Source organism: Balaenoptera physalus (genome assembly GCF_965194825.1).
Source record: "Balaenoptera physalus genome assembly, chromosome: 2".
In the NCBI taxonomy this organism is placed as follows: Eukaryota; Metazoa; Chordata; class Mammalia; order Artiodactyla; family Balaenopteridae; genus Balaenoptera; species Balaenoptera physalus.
The window spans coordinates 88,506,166-88,524,185 of record NC_138883.1 but is presented as its reverse complement, the minus strand read 5'-3'; the positions used below and the strand labels follow the sequence as shown (position 1 = coordinate 88,524,185).

At 41.4% G+C, this 18,020-nt stretch overlaps 1 protein-coding gene, 1 long non-coding RNA gene and 1 pseudogene across 4 annotated transcripts; 2 read left to right on the top strand and 1 right to left on the bottom strand.

Annotated features, from left to right (window-relative positions):
* The first annotated feature begins 81 nt into the window (after window positions 1–81).
* On the top strand, window positions 82–9,873 carry LOC309655192 (large ribosomal subunit protein uL22 pseudogene; annotated as a pseudogene). Its single transcript has one exon. The product of its transcript is annotated as a large ribosomal subunit protein uL22 pseudogene (transcript).
* Window positions 9,874–9,948: 75 nt separating this feature from the next.
* On the bottom strand, window positions 9,949–17,944 carry LOC309655201 (normal mucosa of esophagus-specific gene 1 protein). Of its 2 annotated transcripts, none has more exons than XM_082450178.1 (5): window positions 16,391–17,944; window positions 12,848–12,909; window positions 12,318–12,403; window positions 11,333–11,393; window positions 9,949–10,342 (listed from the first exon to the last, which is right to left on the bottom strand). In XM_082450178.1, exons 2-5 carry the CDS (start codon window positions 12,881–12,883, stop codon window positions 10,274–10,276), a joined length of 252 nt encoding a protein of 83 aa, XP_082306304.1. In that variant the 5' UTR covers window positions 12,884–12,909; window positions 16,391–17,944; the 3' UTR covers window positions 9,949–10,273. The 2 variants fall into 2 exon arrangements, with proteins under 2 accessions (XP_082306304.1, XP_082306303.1); XM_082450177.1 differs by lacking the exon at window positions 16,391–17,944 and adding an exon at window positions 13,050–13,175.
* On the top strand, window positions 13,413–15,262 carry LOC309655216. Its single transcript, XR_014260658.1, has 2 exons — window positions 13,413–13,494; window positions 13,588–15,262. It is a non-coding gene; the product is annotated as an uncharacterized lncRNA (long non-coding RNA).
* Window positions 17,945–18,020: the final 76 nt, after the last annotated feature.

Sequence of the window (18,020 nt, the reverse complement as noted above, 5' to 3'; positions counted from 1 at the left end):
GGAAGAGGTTTGCACATCAATCCACCCACCCACCCACCCACCCACCCATACATTATGGACCACGTTCCAGGGTTTGCTTACCAAGGTGCCAGCACATACTGACTGCTCGCAGATCATTTCCCCAAGGTCCTTCAGAGCAAGAGGAAATCCACATCTCCTGGCTGCATAAGCCTCAGCCAACAACATGCTCAAGTTTTTAAGTGTAAGTTTTCTGGTCAAGAGGAAAAAGAATTTTTTTGTGTGCGTGTGTGCGAAGCAGCTTAAACTGAAGCTGACCTCACCATGGGTGTCTCAGGCTGTTTTTGGTGAAGGTAATGAGCCAACTTTCCAGGAACCTCAGGACACACCCAGATTGCCCAACACTGCAGGGCAGTGCAGCCCAGACACCTCCCAGCCCCTTCCCCTCCTTAGTGCCAGCTCCGCTGTAGCCAGAGATCCGCAGGGGACCACCCCAAATGAACCTTCTCCAGGGTCTGCTTGGGAACCCAAATGAACCTTCTCCAGGGTCTGCTCGGGGCAGGGTCAAGGGCAGGCTTGAAGGAGGGACCCTCAGACCAGTTGGATGAGGCACAGACCAAACTGTCTGCCCACGATCAGGAGATGGCTTGATGACTGTGCCCTCTGATGCTTTGCCTCTGAGCTGCCCCCACCCCTTCCCAGGGCTCTGAGCTCATAAGAGTAATCCTACTGGCTCTGGACACCAGCTGTCGCCCACACCTCGGCTTCTTCCTGGCTTTCTGCTCTGGTCCCCTTTCTCTCTCCCGACTAACTTCTTTCCATCTCTACTCCCTCAGTAACTTGGGGTGCAAGTGGCCCTATGACGGCCCTGACTTTTCTCCTGGCTGTCGCCCTTGTCTCTTACTTTAAGCTTCTGAGAGAGTCTGACCGACATAATAAGCCTTTTCAAGCTGGGGTCTCGTGGGGTCACTCAGAAGAGGACTGAAAACCCTGTAGATCCTTTAAGATCTAATCTCAGCCCTTTCTCATCCTCTCTCCTTCCTGCTGATCAAACTGGTTTTCCTTTTGGATGTAAAGAGGGCTACTACGCCATCATGAAATCTTCCGGATACCGTGGCTTAGAACATAACTGCTGGGCTCAGTTTCCCGAGCTTTGTCCTCCAAACAAAACCCTTTCTCTCCCAACTTGCCACACATATATGCATACTGGCTTTTGGGAAGGCTGTGGTCTCAGCTATGGATTTTGAAGCCTCTACATTAATATTTATTTGCTCTAGACCAGAGCTTCTCAAACCTTAGCCATGCAATCACCTGAAAAGTCTGTGTATTGAAACTCAGAATCCTGGGCCTCCCTGCCAGAGATTCAGATTCAGCAGGTCTGGGGTGCAGACCCAGGTGATGCGGATTCTGCCAGCCCACCCAGCTGCACTTGGAGGAGGACTGCCCAGTCCTGACCCTGAAGCAGATGTCACTCCGGCTAAACACTGGAGGGAAGAAGAGCAATGAGGAAATAGTGCAGGGTTGAGATATCTCAGTGAAGACATTTCTAAATATTGACCTACCTCACTGGTTTACCCCTGAGATGAATCCCCCTTTGCCAAGCAAGGTTTTGAGAAGTTAGGAAACCCACCCAGGTCACCCAGCTCTTGACTTGCAGAGCCTAGAGCCAGGTGCTGACCTGTCTGCTTGCTCCCCTGCCCACTGTGCCCACCATGAAGCTGAATTAATGTCAGATTTGATTGTTACCGGCAGGACCACTGCCACCTGTCCCGACGTGGGCGGTCAGTAGCGTCTTCTCTGCAGAGAAATGAAGACGTTCACAAATGCATCCGCATCTACTCCCACTGGTACCTGTTAGACCCACCACTCCTCAGGTTAGGGTGCCGGGATCAATGCAACTGAACAGGCAGTCGGGGCAGCCTGGCCAGGAGAGGCACTCCCACCCTTCGAGTGTCCCATGCCTGGCCTGACCCTGCTCTCCTGAGAGCAAGAGTTCAACTGACATCTCAAGGCTGGTCTAGGGTATTATTACCAACTGGGTGAAATTCCCCACTAATTACCAAATGTTGTAGGAGCGGTTTCAGCACAGTACTTCTCAAAGTGTGGTCCCCGGACCAGAAGCATCAGATTCACCTGGAAACTCATTAGAAACCCAAATACTTAGATCCCACCCCAGAACTACTGAAGCAGAATCTTTGCGTTTGGGGTCCAGCAATCCACGTCTTAACATGCCTTTCAGGAGAGTCTGCTGCACAGCTAAAGTCTGCGAACAGCCGTTTTTTACTGAAAGAATGAGCCAGATTCCTAGTGCGGCTGGGAGGATTTGGTTTGGTGACATAGAGGGTTCCCTGCTCTCTGGGCAAGCTCTGACACACACGGTGATAGAAGAGTTGGTGAAGCATATACTAATCCAGTTGTGAAGTCAACTGTAACTTCTCTTGCTTAGCTTGGTTACAGCCTGGCCCTGGAGAGGATTTATTGCCGGGACAGTCTTTTTTTTTTTTTTTTTAACATCTTTATTGGAGTATAATTGCTTTACAATGGTGTGCCAGTTTCTGCTGTACAACAAAGTGAATCAGCTATACATATACATATATCCCCATATCTCCTCCCTCTTGCGTCTCCCTCCCACCCTCCCTATCCCACCCCTCTAGGTGGTCACAAAGCACTGAGCTGATCTCCCTGTGCTATGCGGCTGCTTCCCACTAGCTATCTATTTTACATTTGGTAGTGTATATATGTCCATGCCACTCTCTCACTTCGTCCCAGCTTACCCTTCCCCCTCCCCGTGTCCTCAAGTCTATTCTCTACGTCTTTATTCCGCTACAGTAACTCTTGTACTCTGCCTGGGCCCTTACTCTGTGGGTGGAAATATTTACAAATTGAGACACAAGGTAAACCCAGTGTCCGAACTCTGCTTCCGGGTCTCTCCACACCAGAGCCCAGGGAAACCTATTTGTTGTCACTGCAGGGACAGCCTAAACTACAAGCCCTGGCCCAGCTGGTCTTGTTGATGTGCTTCTTACAATCTTCAGTAACCTCCAATTTCCTGTTTTCGAAAAAGAAAGCAAATAAAACGTAATATATGGGGGCGGGGGCTGGGACGGATTACTACATATGGCGGAAACCTCTGTTAGTTCTTGAGGTGAGATAGCAAGTAAATGTGGAGCAGATTTTTTTTGATAATGTAATTCACATACCATAAAATTCACCCTTTTAAAGTGTACAATTTAGTGGGTTTTAATTTAAAAAGTAAATTGTGCCACAAGAACTTTCTCGGGTAATAGGAATGTTCAATAGCATGTTTTGCATGATGCTTTCATGGGTGCATATAATTTTCAAAACTCCTCTAACTGAACCATTAAGACCTGTTCATTTTATTCTGTCTAAACTATACCTCAATTTAAAAAATAATTTAAAAAGTATAATAAATGGTGCAGTTTCCCAGTAAGCAGCCCAAGGTGGCCTCTGAAAATGGTTCGCTATTCTCTTGACCCAGAAAACCCACAAAAATCATGCAAATCAAGAGGTTCAAATCTTCATGCCATTAAGGGTATGCAGATCCAAAAATCCACCAAGTATCTGAAGGATATCACTTTACAGAAGTAACGTGTGCCATTCTGTCGTTACAATGGTGGAGTTTGTAGGTGTGCCCAGGCCAAACAGTGGGGCTGGACGCAGGGTCAATGGCCCCAAAAGAGTGCTGAATTTTTACTGCACATGCTCAAAAATGCAGAGGGTAATGCTGAACTGAAGGGCTTAGGTGTAGATCCTCTGGTCATTGAACACATCCAGGTGAACACAGCCCCCAAGATGCAGTGCAGGACTTAGAGAGCTCATGGTGGGATCAACCCGTACATGAGCTCTCCCTGCCACATTGAGATGATCCTTACTGAAAAAGAGCAGATTGTTCCGAAACCAGAAGAGGAGGTTGCATAGAAGAAAAAGATATCCCATAAGAAACTGAAGAAGCAAAAACTATGGCCTGGGAATAAATTCAGTAAAAAAAAAAAAAAAAAAGTCAAATAAAAGTAAAATAAATAAATAAATGGTGCTACTTCAAAAAATAATCTGAAACAAAATTTGAGAAGTGTCCAGAGGTTTACTCAATGAACTTGTCTAGAAAATAACAAGCAAACAATAGGTCACATTTGCCTTGCAATATGAATCCATTTCTCATCAATGTTGATAAGGAGAATTCAGATAAGCAAAGGAATTATAAAATAAAATAATCAGGTTAACTTGCCCGAGGCAACATAACCTGAACAACATAACCTTTAGAACATGAACAGTATCGACTTCATGATTCCACACAACCAAGTAAAGGAAAAATCATATATATTACTTGATGTAAATACAAAAAAGTGGAGTTTAATTTTTTACATAGTATGCCCACTCTCCAAATAAACAATATTTTATTATATATGTATCATAAGTCATAGCAAGTGAATGAGCAAGTTGCTTTTAGCATGTCATCAAGAGTTATCAAATTTAGTGTTTTCCTTAATTTTATTCGTTTTCATTTTAAAACTAAGTAGTATGCACACAAGCAAATAAAACACTACCAAAACCAAGCCTTAGTTTCTAGGGAGAAAATACATAATTACCTGATGCAACTTTCTAAGCATGAGGAAAAGATATTATGAGGGATAATTACCAGAAAAACTAATTCAATTCCTATTGCTCTCACTTAACCTCTCCAAGCCTTAGTTTCTCCTTCTGTAAAATGGGAGTGGTAAAAGCTACCTCTGGGGTTTGTTGAGAGGATTAAAAGAGGCAATCCTTGCTAAAGAGCTAATGCCAGGCTCGTAGTTAGTGCTCCATAAATAGAGATATTGTTAATCAATAGTGGAGCTTGCGTTTCCCTTCTATCAAGTTTACATTTTAAAAAAATTGATACCCTAAACAGGTATCTCAAGGGTTCCTCATCTTTTTCACTCAGGTGAAAAAGATCTCTTGAACTAAATTTGCAACAGCCTAAAGCTATATTTTAGGAAGGGAAACAATTTATCATGAATGTGTGAAACTACTGTTCAGCCATTGAAACAACCAACTAATAAGAAACCCTTGGAATTACAGAAGATACTTTTTTTTATGCCAGGAAAACTTCCTTACTATTTTAATCCTAAAAATAAATAAATAAAAATTTAAAAATTCCTATTGCTCTCTTAGGTACATATACTCAACTTCACCCCCCTTCCTTATTCAAACCACATACCATCATTTTTTAAAAAATAAATTTATTTATTTTTGGCTGCATTAGTTCCTCGTTGCTGCAGATGGGCTTTCTTTAGTTGCGCCGAGCGGAGGCTACTCTTGGTTGCGGTGCGCGGGCTTCTCATTGCGGTGGCTTCTCTTGTCGCGGAGCAAGGGCTCTAGGCTCGCGGGCTGCAGTAGTTGTGGCGCACGGGCTTAGGAGTTGCAGTAGTTGTGACGCACCGGCTTATTAGTGTCTCCGCAGCATGTGGGATCTTGCCAGGCCAGGGCTCGAACCCGTGTTCCCTGTACTGGCAGACGGATTCTTAACCACCGCGCCACCAGGGAAGCCCCATACCATCATCTTTGAATGTAAGAATATGTGTAGTGTGCTTGTGGAATATAGTGATTACTAAAATGTAGACAGTGGTTGCTAGGGACAAATTTTTATATTATACACATAAAAATAATTATTTTTGCTACTATGTCTTTTCTAGATGTGAGGCCATCTAGGTGGGCACATATGCGGGGGTTCTTATTTCTAGCTAGGTGTCTGTGTAGGTGAGAGTAAAGGTGAGATGTGTTTATCTTCGGGTGTGTTCGTGCTCTGGCAAATGTTTATAACTGGGGCGCTATGAACCAAAGGTGGACCAGTTACCAGAAGTAGGTGCGTGTGAATCTCAAACAGGCAATGTTGTCACTCATGGAAGAATATAATTTTATAAACATTAAGAGCTTTCTCTTTTTTTTTTTCCAGTTAGATGCAAATATAGATCATGACAAAGCAAATTTATGAAGGGATATGCTAGATCATTCATACCCTTAAACACAATTAATATAATGGGCTGACTTTCTGAATACTCCTTTCAATGCAGAGGAAAAGAACAGACATTGCTCTAGCACAGAGTCAAAGCCGAGGGAACTATAAAGCACACTTGGGTGTTCACTGTGCAAAGAGCTTTCTCTTTTATAGTGATAATCATTTTTTAAAAAGCAAAAAGGGAATACTTATTGAACAACTAGTGTATGTTAAACACCATGTCAGAAACTTCTATTACCTCACATAATCTTCACAATTAACCCAAGCAAGTAACAGATTAATCCAATTTCATAGACCAGGAATCTGAGGTACAAAGTAACATGGGTAGTAAAGTGGCAAAGTGGTCTGATTTCAGAGCCTGTAGTTTCATTCTCCCACAAAGTCTCAACTAAAATGTGAGAGAATTTCCCCAAGAAAATTAAAAATGATGATGAATGAGTACTTAATTAGACCTCACTCGTTTTTAGTGATACGGTGTGTGACTTTAACTTTTTTATTCAGAAAGCGTACTTCACATCTTCTTTTTATATGAGAGAATTATAGGTGTTTGCTTAAGGCTCAAGGCCATAAAGCTGAAGGACTCTGGGCTTTGGTTTAATTGCAAACTGAAACCAACAGTGGAAGAGCCTTCCTTCTTCTCTGAGCTCCATGATGCATCTCCTGGTTCTCCTTCCTCATTTCTCTCAGTCCCCATCAGGGACCAAATGCTCTCCCCTGCCCACGTCCTTCATGATGACATTCCTCTCTGTTCAGTCTTCATATCACTTTAGAACTGCCTCTGTAGGCAGGTTTACCCACGCCCTGGCTTTTACCACCCCTTGAACTGTCTCCAAGTCCCACCTCTTGGCAGTTCTCGAGAAGTAATTTACCTAGATAGCTTACTGGGCTCTCCAACATTCAGTTCCAAAGCCTAACTAACTCATTCCTCATCTACGCTTCCCTTGAACATTCCATTTTATTTTCCTCCTGTATTCTCTGTCTTGGCACCACTGCGCACCCAGCTACTCGGGTGAGAAATCTGGGAGTCATTTTGGACATCTCCCAGCCACATCCAATAAGCCTTGAGGTCTTCTCTTCAATCACGTTCAAACGCATCCTCCTTTTTCCATTCCCTCTGCCACTGCCTTGGTTAGTTATGGCCCTCCAGTGCACATCACCCACCTCTAGATGATATAGCCAACAGTCCCTTGAGAAAACTGTATTATCTCCTTCCCCATCTTAAAATCCTATTCTGGTTCCTTTGTGCTTGCAGGATAATAGCATAAAAGGCCCTATGCATTTCACCTATCCCACTCTACACTCCAATATTAAATTTCATGTACTAAATTGCTCCAAGTTTCTGAAGAGATGCTGTCTTAGCTCTCTATGGCTAGGTAAATACATGCCTCTACTTCAATTGCCTTTCTGACGTCTAATTAATGGCTTTTTTTTAACATCTTTATTGGAGTATAATTGCTTTACAATGGTGTGTTAGTTTCTGCTGTATAACAAAGGGAATCAGCTATACATATACATATATCCCCATATCCCCTCCCACTTGTGTCTCCCTCCCACCCTCCCTATCTTACCCTAATTAATGGTTTTTGAAGAAACTAGGCTTTCAGGGACCCATCTTCTTCGGAACCTTCCTTTGTACCATGTGCTTGTTTCTATCCATGCCTTACTGTCACTGTATTGCTTGGATTTGTTCACAGATGTATCTCCCTTTCCTATGTCAAATCCTTGAGGCCAGCACACCACCTACCACATAGTGAATGCTTAACAATTTTACAACTTCTTAAATATTTAAATTACTTGAAAATGTCTTTATTTTGTCTCAAATTTTAAAACTTCAAAGTCCACTAGCAAGAGAATCTTATCCAGATCAAACTCTGTAGAGAGAGTTCTATACAAGCCCCTTGGGAGTCACTTCCATGACCACATATCCATCAAGTACTCAGTACAATAACCTAACAACCAAATGCAACAAGTGAAACTTGGATTGGATTCTGGACTTAAAACTACAGTTATAAAGGACATTACAGTCAGAGGAAATGGAAATGGATTATATGTTAGGTGACAGCATTGAATTAATGGTAATTTTCTTAGGAATGATAATGGTATAACAGCTAGAATGTCCTTTCTCTCAGGCATGAATAGCTTTATGATGTCTGTAACTTATTTTCAGAGTTCATTTTAAAAGAGCATAATATACAGAGAGACACAGCAAATGTGGCAAAATATTAAGTGATAAAAAGTGTGAGTATTCTTTGTACTAGTTTTTCAACTTCTCTGAATATTTGAAAACTTTCAAAATAAAACATGTGTGGAAAATGCTAAGAATACTATCAAAAATAAAATCAATAAATCTTTTGAAATTTAAGTTTCAATATTGCTGTTGGCCTTTCTCCCTCCCAAACCTGCTGCATGGTACCTTCCACTGCCTTGTTCACCCCATAAAGCCACTGTATTTCAATCAGGTTTGTGTTTTAAAGTTGAAAGGCACAGTCCCCTCCCAAACACTACCAATTTGCTCTCCTAATTGGCCAAGCATCACAAGGCTGTTCATTTTTGTTTGCCTATATGGTACCACACTGCCCTTTAGAAGCTTAAGCAAATAAAATTGTACTTCCTAACTGGTACATGTAATTCCTTGAAATCAATAATCGGAGATTTTCATCTCGGAAAATTTGAGGTGATAAGGAAAGTAGAAGTTGCAGAAGTAGTCTTGCTTTAATCCCTTCAGAACTGCCGAGTCTCTAGAAAGATCTAGTTAATTCTTATTGCCGTGAAGGTGATTAGAATTTAGCCCTTCTCTTAAATTTCTATTACGTTCAGATGGAAATTAAGAAAAAGGGATTTATGATATTTATTTACAAGAGTTAATGAACCTAGGTATACACCCAAAAGAATTGAAAAGATATGGCTATACAAAAACTTATACATGGCTGTCCACAGCAGCATTATTCATAACAGCCAAATGGTAGAAACAATCCAAATGTCTGTCAACTGATGGATAAACAAAATATGGCATATCCATACAATGGAATATTAGTCATAAAGAGGAGAGAAATACTGATACGTGTTACAACACGGATGAATCATGATAACATTATGCTAAGTTAGAGCCAGGCACCAAGGCCACATAATGTGTGATCCCATTTATCTGAAATGCCCAGAAGAGGAAAATCCATAGAGATAAACTTTATTAGTGTTTCCCTAGGCTGGGGGCAGAGGGGTCAGAAATGGGGGAATGACTGCTAATGGGTACAGTGTTGTTTTGGGGTGATAAAAATGTTCTGGAATTAGATGGTAGAGATGGTTGTAAAACTTTGTGAATATACTAAAAACCACCGAATTGTGCACTTTAAATGGATGAATACTATGTTCTGTGAATTGTATCTCAATTTTTAAAAGAAGTTAATGAAAAACTATTTTCTATTTGGTCCCGCTTTCAAGAATAGGTAGGCAAGGGGGAGCCGAGGGGCACGCTGGGTTTGATCGTACCTTTGATCTCCAAGGGACCATTGGCCACAGTGAAGAGGAGCCCCAGACTGTGGGATGCTCTCCATCCTCCCCTCCCCACGCCTCACAGGAGCACCACTGTTAGCCTTGGCATCTGGAGGGCTACTCTCGTGTGCCCCACATTCCCATCACTGCCAGAATCCCAGTACTTCCTCCAAGACCAATCCCCATGCAAGTCTCATACCCCATCTTGTCTTCATTTTCCTCACTGTACTTACCATCTTTTATTCCTCTCCCTCCAAAATTTGGTTTTGTTCATTGCTTTATCTCAGCTGCACAAGAACAGTGCCTGGATAACGGTAGTTATTCAATAGATTTCTGATGAATGAGTGAACTTGGAAAAAAAGTTGATACAGAAATTTGCACTGGGTGTTATTTAAAAAGATGAAGTTCCATGCTTCAGAATGTGTTTATCTCCCATAAAAAGACTTTCTCCTCTATTTAAATATATACCTGAACTTTAAGAAATCTCACACAAATGGTATTTTATTGGAGACAATCAAATTTAACAAATCTTTATGCATTTTAAGTAGAACATTCAGGCATCATAAACACAAAAATTTCAATACGCAAAGCAAATTTACAACAAGAAAATAAACATAGAATCTTATTTTGGGACTATGTGGTTATTGTTGCACTACCTTTATAATTCTTTATCCAGAGTCTGAAAACGTAGGCAAGCCCTAAAAATGTAGCAGAAGCATTTCCGCACACTGGTATCCATAATCTAGTTTGTGCAGAAGTGTTTCCACTAGATTCATAGAGTACTCTTTGGAAGAAAATAGCGAAGACTGGTCACCTGGTTGCCTTTCGGACCTTCTGCAACTCTTCAATAGGCTTCCATTCTTGGTTGATTGTTATAAGCTTTAAAAAAAAGAATAAAAATGTTTTGTTAGGATCTGTCCATCCTCAGGTCCCCTTCTGGGATTTGTACACAGCTCTCTTTGGAAAAAGCATCACCATAACATTTGTAGTCAACGAATCACCTCTTCCCATCGCTAAAACAGTAATATGGGCTGGTTCTATCCCTCTATCCCTCTAAAGAGCCTTTGGGTTCCTGAGTGTTATAGGATCAGAGAGAAAGGTCATATCCATTTACCCTACTTTCACTTAACAGGTTCTAGATTTTTTAATTCCCTATGGTTTTATGTGAACTATAAGCTCAAAAAGTGTGTTTGCTCCGTGTGAGTGGAGGTATGATGCTCCCAGCACAGAGATAGGCACATAGTAGGCTCTTAAAATTTCCTCACTGTAATTACTCAACAAAGGTACAAATGATCCAAGTTATACAATAAGGGAAAAGGCACAGAGCTGTGGACAAGATAACTAATAAGCACAGGTAACTCTACTCGATATTCTGTAATAACCTATTTGGGAAAAGAACCTGAAAAAGAATGGATATATGTATATGTATAACTGATTCACTTTGCTGTACCCCTGAAACTAACACAACATTGTAAATCAACTATACTCCAATATAAAATTAAAAATTAAATTAAAAAAGGAGATGATGTGTTACAATAATGATAAAAGTTAATATTTGAGTGCTGACTATGGGCCAGGCACTGTGCTAAAGGACTCTATCTTATCTTCTTTAATCCTCTAAACTCTGAGGAAGAGCCCTATTATTGTGCCCATTTTATAGATTCTGAGAGCCTCAGAGAGGCCAAATTATCTAAAATCACCTGTGACTAATGAAGCAAGGATTTGAACTAAATCTCCATAACCCTACAGCACTCTCTTTGCACTACATATTAAATGGCACCCTAAAGGTGAAAAAGTATTACATCTATTTTGCTGACAAATGTGCTAAGGTTTCGGCTAAGTATAAATCACGTTTTAATGTAGCAATACCTTTCTAGGTGCAGTAGGATCCACAGTCTCCCAAGGTTCTGGATTTCTTTTTCGATCAATGCTAAAAATAAAAGAAAGCTGATTAAACATTAAAGTAAGTGCATTTAAACTAAGTCTGATATTGGGTTTATAAATACGCTTGGGACAGACTCAGAGTGCATACTTAGGCATTGAGTTAATTGAAATTGATGGAACATTCCTTTAAAAAGCTTCACAGTTTGGCTCAAACATCAAGGATCAATTCCTCTGCAGGGTAGGAGGTCTATATTCCCTTTACTGGGCTAGACTGGAGAATGTTCTCATAAGCTGAAGAGCAATTAGGGTGGAAGTGCCAGGCTAAGAGCAAGCAAATATGCTCTTACCCCAGTTTCTGGAAGAGGCAGAAGGGCTGGGCTTGAAACCTGTAGGTGATGAACTGCCAGAGCCTAGCATTAAGGCTCTACGGAGCCCTGCACCCGGTCAATATCAGTTTCAGTTTTTTCTCTTCCTCATATTCCAGGATACATGGTATTTTACCTTATATCCAGGGCTAAGATTAGATTCATTGTAGACAACTGAATCTATAAACTCTACCACATTAGGAAAGACCTTTCTAATGAACTGACATTTTAAAATGTTATTAAAATGATTAAGATTGATGATGTATATCCCAAAAGACCGTCTAAGAACTTTAAATTTCAAAACTTAAGTTTAAAAAAAAAAACCAACAAGCTTTATTTTGCTGCAGGAGACGAGGAGGAGGGCCAGTGGATGAAAGGGTATTTAGATACAAGGAACTTATATTAGTAAACTTATTTTATCACTAATCATCATTTGATAGTCTTCTGATACCTGGATGCTTTCTGGCCCTGACTCCAACCAAGTTCACAATTCGACATTCTCATCCTGGGGGGAAAACCAGGAAACTGATACCATGCATTTCATAAACTGAAGGTCAACCTAACACGGCTAAAAACGTTTTTATAAATGATGAATGCCTACTTACATCACATCGGGTTTTCGAAGGGAATACAGAGCAAAAGACAAAGCTCCAGTCGCTGCCACGGTCGTGAAAAGCACCAAAGGAATAAGCTAACAGAGAACAAAATACTCCGACGTTTCAATATGAAACACTTGAAATATAACAGAATAGCTCTATATCATTTTATACGTTCTTCAACATCTTTAAAAGTTAATATTTTTAGTCAGATTTTCAGGTGCTTTAAAAATTTACTTTTTTTCTTTTGGACTTCCCTGGTGGCGCAGTGGTTAAGAATCCGCCTGCCAATGCAGGGGATACGGGTTCAAGCCCTGGTCTGGAAGGTCCCACATGCCGCAGAGCAACTACGCCCCTGCGCCACAGCTACTAAAGCCTGCGCTCTAGAGCCCATGCTCCGCAAGAGAAGCCACAGCACTGAGAAGCCCGTGCACCGCAACAAAGAGTAGCCCCAGCTCACCGCAACTAGAGAAAGCCCACCCGCAGCAACGAAGACCCAACGCAGCCATAAATAAACAAACAAATAAATAAAACCTTACTTCCTTTCTTTTCATCAGGAGTTGGAAAAAGCTCATGATGACTTCAGTGTAGAGTGCCAAATCTAGAAGAAAAAAAAAAAATCCAAGATATTGATCAAAACTCAGCTACTAGGACTCAGCCTGGTGGGCTCCAAACCGGCCAACGTATCCCAAAGCCAGCCTCGAGCCGGCTCACCAGAGCCTCCGCCCGAGGGCAGCTCACCTGGGAGACCTGGCAGGGCGCCGCGAGCGGACGATGCTAACGCCCAGAACCGAATGCCGACCCCGACCTCCGCGCATTATATACCAACCCCACCCTCTCCGGAAGGCCGGCCGGTGCGTTCTGGTCACGCGGGCCGCGCAGGGGGCGTGCGGGGCTTGACTCGCTTCCCATGCCGGGCGCCCGGCAACCGGGCGCCCCCTGCTGGACGCCGGGCCTTCAAACGCCGCGCAGCCGGACGCTAGCGCTCCCTGCCGCCTGCCGCGGTTCTTACCCGCCGCTCGGAGCGAGCGCAGGCTGGGCGTTGGCGCGTCTGCAAGGGGGTGGAACTAAGAACAAGGGGCGCTTGGATGGCCAAGAACAGGTGAAAAACAGCCCCTCTAAAAGGAGGTCCGGAAAAGGAGCCGCAGATCCCGGGGTCCCATGGGAGGCTCCTTGGTGCAGGCAGGTAAACTAAAATTAATCCAAGTCACATTAAAAGCTCCAAAAATGTGATGTGGCGCACTTATGGAGATAATTTAAGTTGTAAATTTCCTTTCAGAATAATTCCTTGTTGTCCTGATTTTCTCCATTAAAAAAAAAAAAAAAAAAAAGAATCAGGAGATGAGAAGAAACACAAAGAATCAACTGGAGAGGTTTCCAAGAGAAGATCTCTGAGACGACCGTGAAGGAACTCGCCCCTAAGCTAACAGCCTAGCCTTGCACGGAGCATGAAGGCGGCTGCAGAACCACGGGAATAATAATTAAATCAGGATCTGTGTGCCAGGCACTGTACTGGAATCTTCTCGACATTTTTGCAAGGTATGTTATTTAGGCTCAGAGATGCTCTAGGCACATAGCCAGTAAGCGGCGGAGATGTAATCAGAAGCCGGGTCTGTCTGGCAATCAGGCAGCACTGTTCTTTCTGCACCCTGCTCTTAGCAACTGCGATTAAGTCAAGAGTGCAAGCTCAGTTATCTAAAAATAGTTATTTTAAAACAATTATTTTAAAACTGTTTGAAGTTCAAGCTATGAGTTAGCATAAAAACGAAAACATCTTAATGTTTTCTGAACGGCCAGACCCAGCTCTGTTTCAGCCCCATTTTATTTCTAGTCATGGGCTTTGCATTCAAACTGACCTGAGTTCAGAACCCACCCCTGCCATACTTTATTAGCTGACTGACTTCGAGGAAACTACTTAACCTTCATGACTCTCAGTTTATATATCTGTAAAATGGGGACAAACCTACTTCGGCAGGGAGTTGGAAAAAATGTTAGAATGTATGCAAAGCATGTAGCAGTCTGCCTTGCCTGTAGTAGGCATTCAATAAATAGTAATTATTATTTGCAAAGATTTGTTTTATATAAGGCAGATCATAAATATAACTTCTCACCCAGTTACTGACAAGGGTTCTTACTGTGTAACTCGAGCTGTAGCTGGAGACGTTTGTTGATTACTTCAAAGAAAATTCAACATTTTCCGTGGTTTGTATTGAATAGAATCAAAGAAGCCTTTTAATGCTCCTTCTGCAGAATCTCTAAAGCTTCTTTTGTCAGAAGGTTCTAAGAAAAGCCTCAGTTTGTTAATTAAAGATAAATTTTTTTCTAGGATAGAAGCAGGAGAAAAAGGAAATCTTATAGGAATATATCATGGCCCACAAATTAAAATTAAAATGTGTAGCCCTTGGGAATTCCCTGGCGGTCCAGTAGTTAGGGCTCCGTGATTCCACTGCTGGGGGCCCGGGTTCCATCCCTGGTGGGGGAAGTAAGATCCTGCAAGCCGCGTGGCGTGCCCCGGGGCGGGGTGGGGGGGGAAAGTGTAGCCCATGCTTAGTAATGACCTTAAACTTAGAGCCCTACTTTGCCAATGTCATTTCTTTTCAAAATGCAGTTTTGTAATAGCCTAGGCATTATTCTCGGAATGGGGCATGGTAAATTAAAAAGAATAAAACACAAGTCCCTTACTTCATGTTTCTTACAATTTAGTGCCTGTAAGTAACTCTAACACGCTCTGTCATGATCTGGTGCCAAAGACCGATGATAAATTCTGACTAATGGGCTCTGAGAAATCTTACCAAAGGTGAGGATATTTATTTGAACATAGAAATAGACAAACCAACTGTAAAGACATTTTGGGGGCAACTAGAGAAACTTAAATACAGACCAGATATGAAATGATATTAAAGGGAGTACTGTTGATTTTTTCAGGTGTGATAATGGTATTATGGTTATGTTTTTTTTTTTAAAAAAAACACATTTTAAAAGAGATTATATGTGGAAATAATTAAGAAATATCATGATGTTTGGGATTTACCTGAAAATACTTCAGTTAGAAAACGAAGCAAATTGAGCAAAATACTAATTCTTCAATCTAGGTGACAGATATGTGGCGGTTTGTTATATTATTAAATGTGTGTGAAAATGTTCAGAATAAAATGTTTTAAAAATTTATAAACTGTATATAGTGTCAAAAAACAGAATTCAACCGAGTCAATTTGAAGAGCTAATTGGCTTCATTCAATGGTTCATGAACTAGAAGGATGCTCCAAGGGATAGTACAAACAGAAGGCTTTTATAAAGGCAGGAGGGTGGGGCAAGAAGTAGTAGCAAAAGAAAATGCTTGTTTCAAGCCAGACTGTCTTCTTTTGGGGGCCAGGAGGGGGCGGGAGGAGGGGGGAGCGGGAAGGAACCCGAGGGGTCTTTATCATGCAGATTACCTCGCTAGTGTTGATCAGGAAATTTCAGACTGGCTGTTTTAAAGCTCACAATGAGAACTAGACCCTGAAAGCCGTACTTTCCCTCTTTTGGTTAAGGCCCGGGTTTATTGAGCTTGTGTTTAGTCTTTCCCAGAATGACTAACTAGCAGGCACAGTTCTCACCCTTCAAATCTTGGCAGCGCCCCAAAGGAACCCACTCAGCATACTCACCAGCATTACCCTCTGTGGCTGCTCCAAAGCCCAAAATCCCTTGGGGGAGCTTCCCCTCCCCACCCCAATTGCCAGAAACTTCTAGAACCTTCTCTAGCTGCTGCAACCGGGGCTTGCAGGAGCATGGAACCACAGCTACTTGGTTCCCACGCTAGGAATTTAAACTTAGATTTTAATCAGCCCAGCTCAGGCTTTATAAGAAAACTAGAATATCCTTTCATTAAATATTTTTTGTTGGAATTCTTTCTGCCCATCCTTCAGTGGCTGCCTAGTTAGCAGGTTTAGCGAATATGGATTTGCTAAATTTCAGATGGCCTGGGAGTGTACTATTGATACATTGTTTAATGCTGTAATGTGGCTCAGAAAGGAGTTTGAGCTTAATGTAAAGCTGTTCACACTTCCCAGGTATAATACTTGGAAGCTGAAGTGTTTTCTCACCGATTACGAACACAGCTTTTGGAAATTTCCCAGAGCCATCCTCTAATCACACTGAAGCTGAGTCAAAGAAATCCTTGATCTGACTTCATCATTTATTGATTTATTTCAATGAGAGAAGAGTTTTTGTCCTCAGGAGGCTTCCAAAGTTCTGCTGCGAAGTTATAGTTACAGTTTAAAAAGACATTTTCAAATAAAAACTCAACCTCTAACCAAAGTGTGGGTACTAAATTTCTAGGCTGACCACTAGAAACTTTCTCTAGGAAAAAACAAGGGGCATACAGCTAGAATCTGAGTTAAGGGGTTCAGGCCTAGGGATGACAAAGGCCTAATGGCTGCCTTTTCCTGTAAAATCAATAACGGACAGAACATGAATGAAAATATTCAGAAATCTAATAAAGTTTCTAGGTATTTTCCCTACTACTCAAAAGCAAGAGTCAGGTTGTTAGAATAATTTTAACTGAATTATATTTTATACCTATAAATAAGACAGGCCTTTTCCTTAACCGTTCCCCAATAGTGAGGTTTTGCTTAATAATAGTACTGGCTCCTGTCAGAAACAGAAAACTTTCCAACTGCTTAACATTTATGACTTCATATAGTTCACGCACCATGTTCTGACTGTACCTATACTTCTTTTGAAGCTCGTCTCCTGTGTTTTATTCACTGCATGATTTGTTGGAGGTGCCCGCTCCCAGCTGCCCTATCAGTGCCATGTCTGTCTCCTTCACTTACACTCCTGCACCCTGTATGGCACCTTGTGAGTGAAGAAAGGCTCAGTAAGATGCTTACCAGATACTGTTAGGCGAGAAAAACAAGAGCTACACAGTACCATGCTTTTGGTTTTAAAAAGTTATCTATACGTGTGTAATGGACTGGAAAGTTAAATACCCACGTTTTCTTCATGTTTATATTTTCTAGCATTATTACTTTTTTAATAGAGGAAAATAAAAACTTATATATAACCTATCTCCTTAAAAAATACAATTACAAAAGGAAAACTAGTAGCTATACAGTGGAGAAGATGGACAAGATCATAAACAAGTGATCAAAATTAACATCACCAATAATTTGCAGATGTCATGTGCCTCCAGCTGTGATCTGAGGACATGACAGCACATACATATGCTCCACTGGCGATGCATAACCTGAACCTATCATGATGCACATCAGACAAACACAAATTAGGAACCAACTGTTCTATAAAATACTTAGCCTGTACTCTTCAGAAGTGTCAAGGTCAAGAAAGACTGAGGAACTGTTTCAGATTAAAAAAGGCAAAGAGGCTAAAGAGACATGACAACTAAGTGCAGTGTATGATCCTAGACTGGATCTTGTAATGGGAAAAAAATTACTATTGGAACAAGGGATGAAGTTCATCATCAATAGATTAAAATGTATCAATGTTAAATTTCTTGAATTTGATAACTGCACTGTGGTCATATAAGAAAATAACCTCACATATAAGAAATGTACACTGAAATATTAAAGGGATAAAGGGGCATGATGTGTAAAATCTACTTTTAAATAGTTCAGAAAAATACTGTGGTGGGGAGGAGGGAGAGGGAGAGAGAGAAAGGAGACAAATGTAGGAAAATGTTAAAAATTGGTGAATCTGGGTTAAGAGTATATA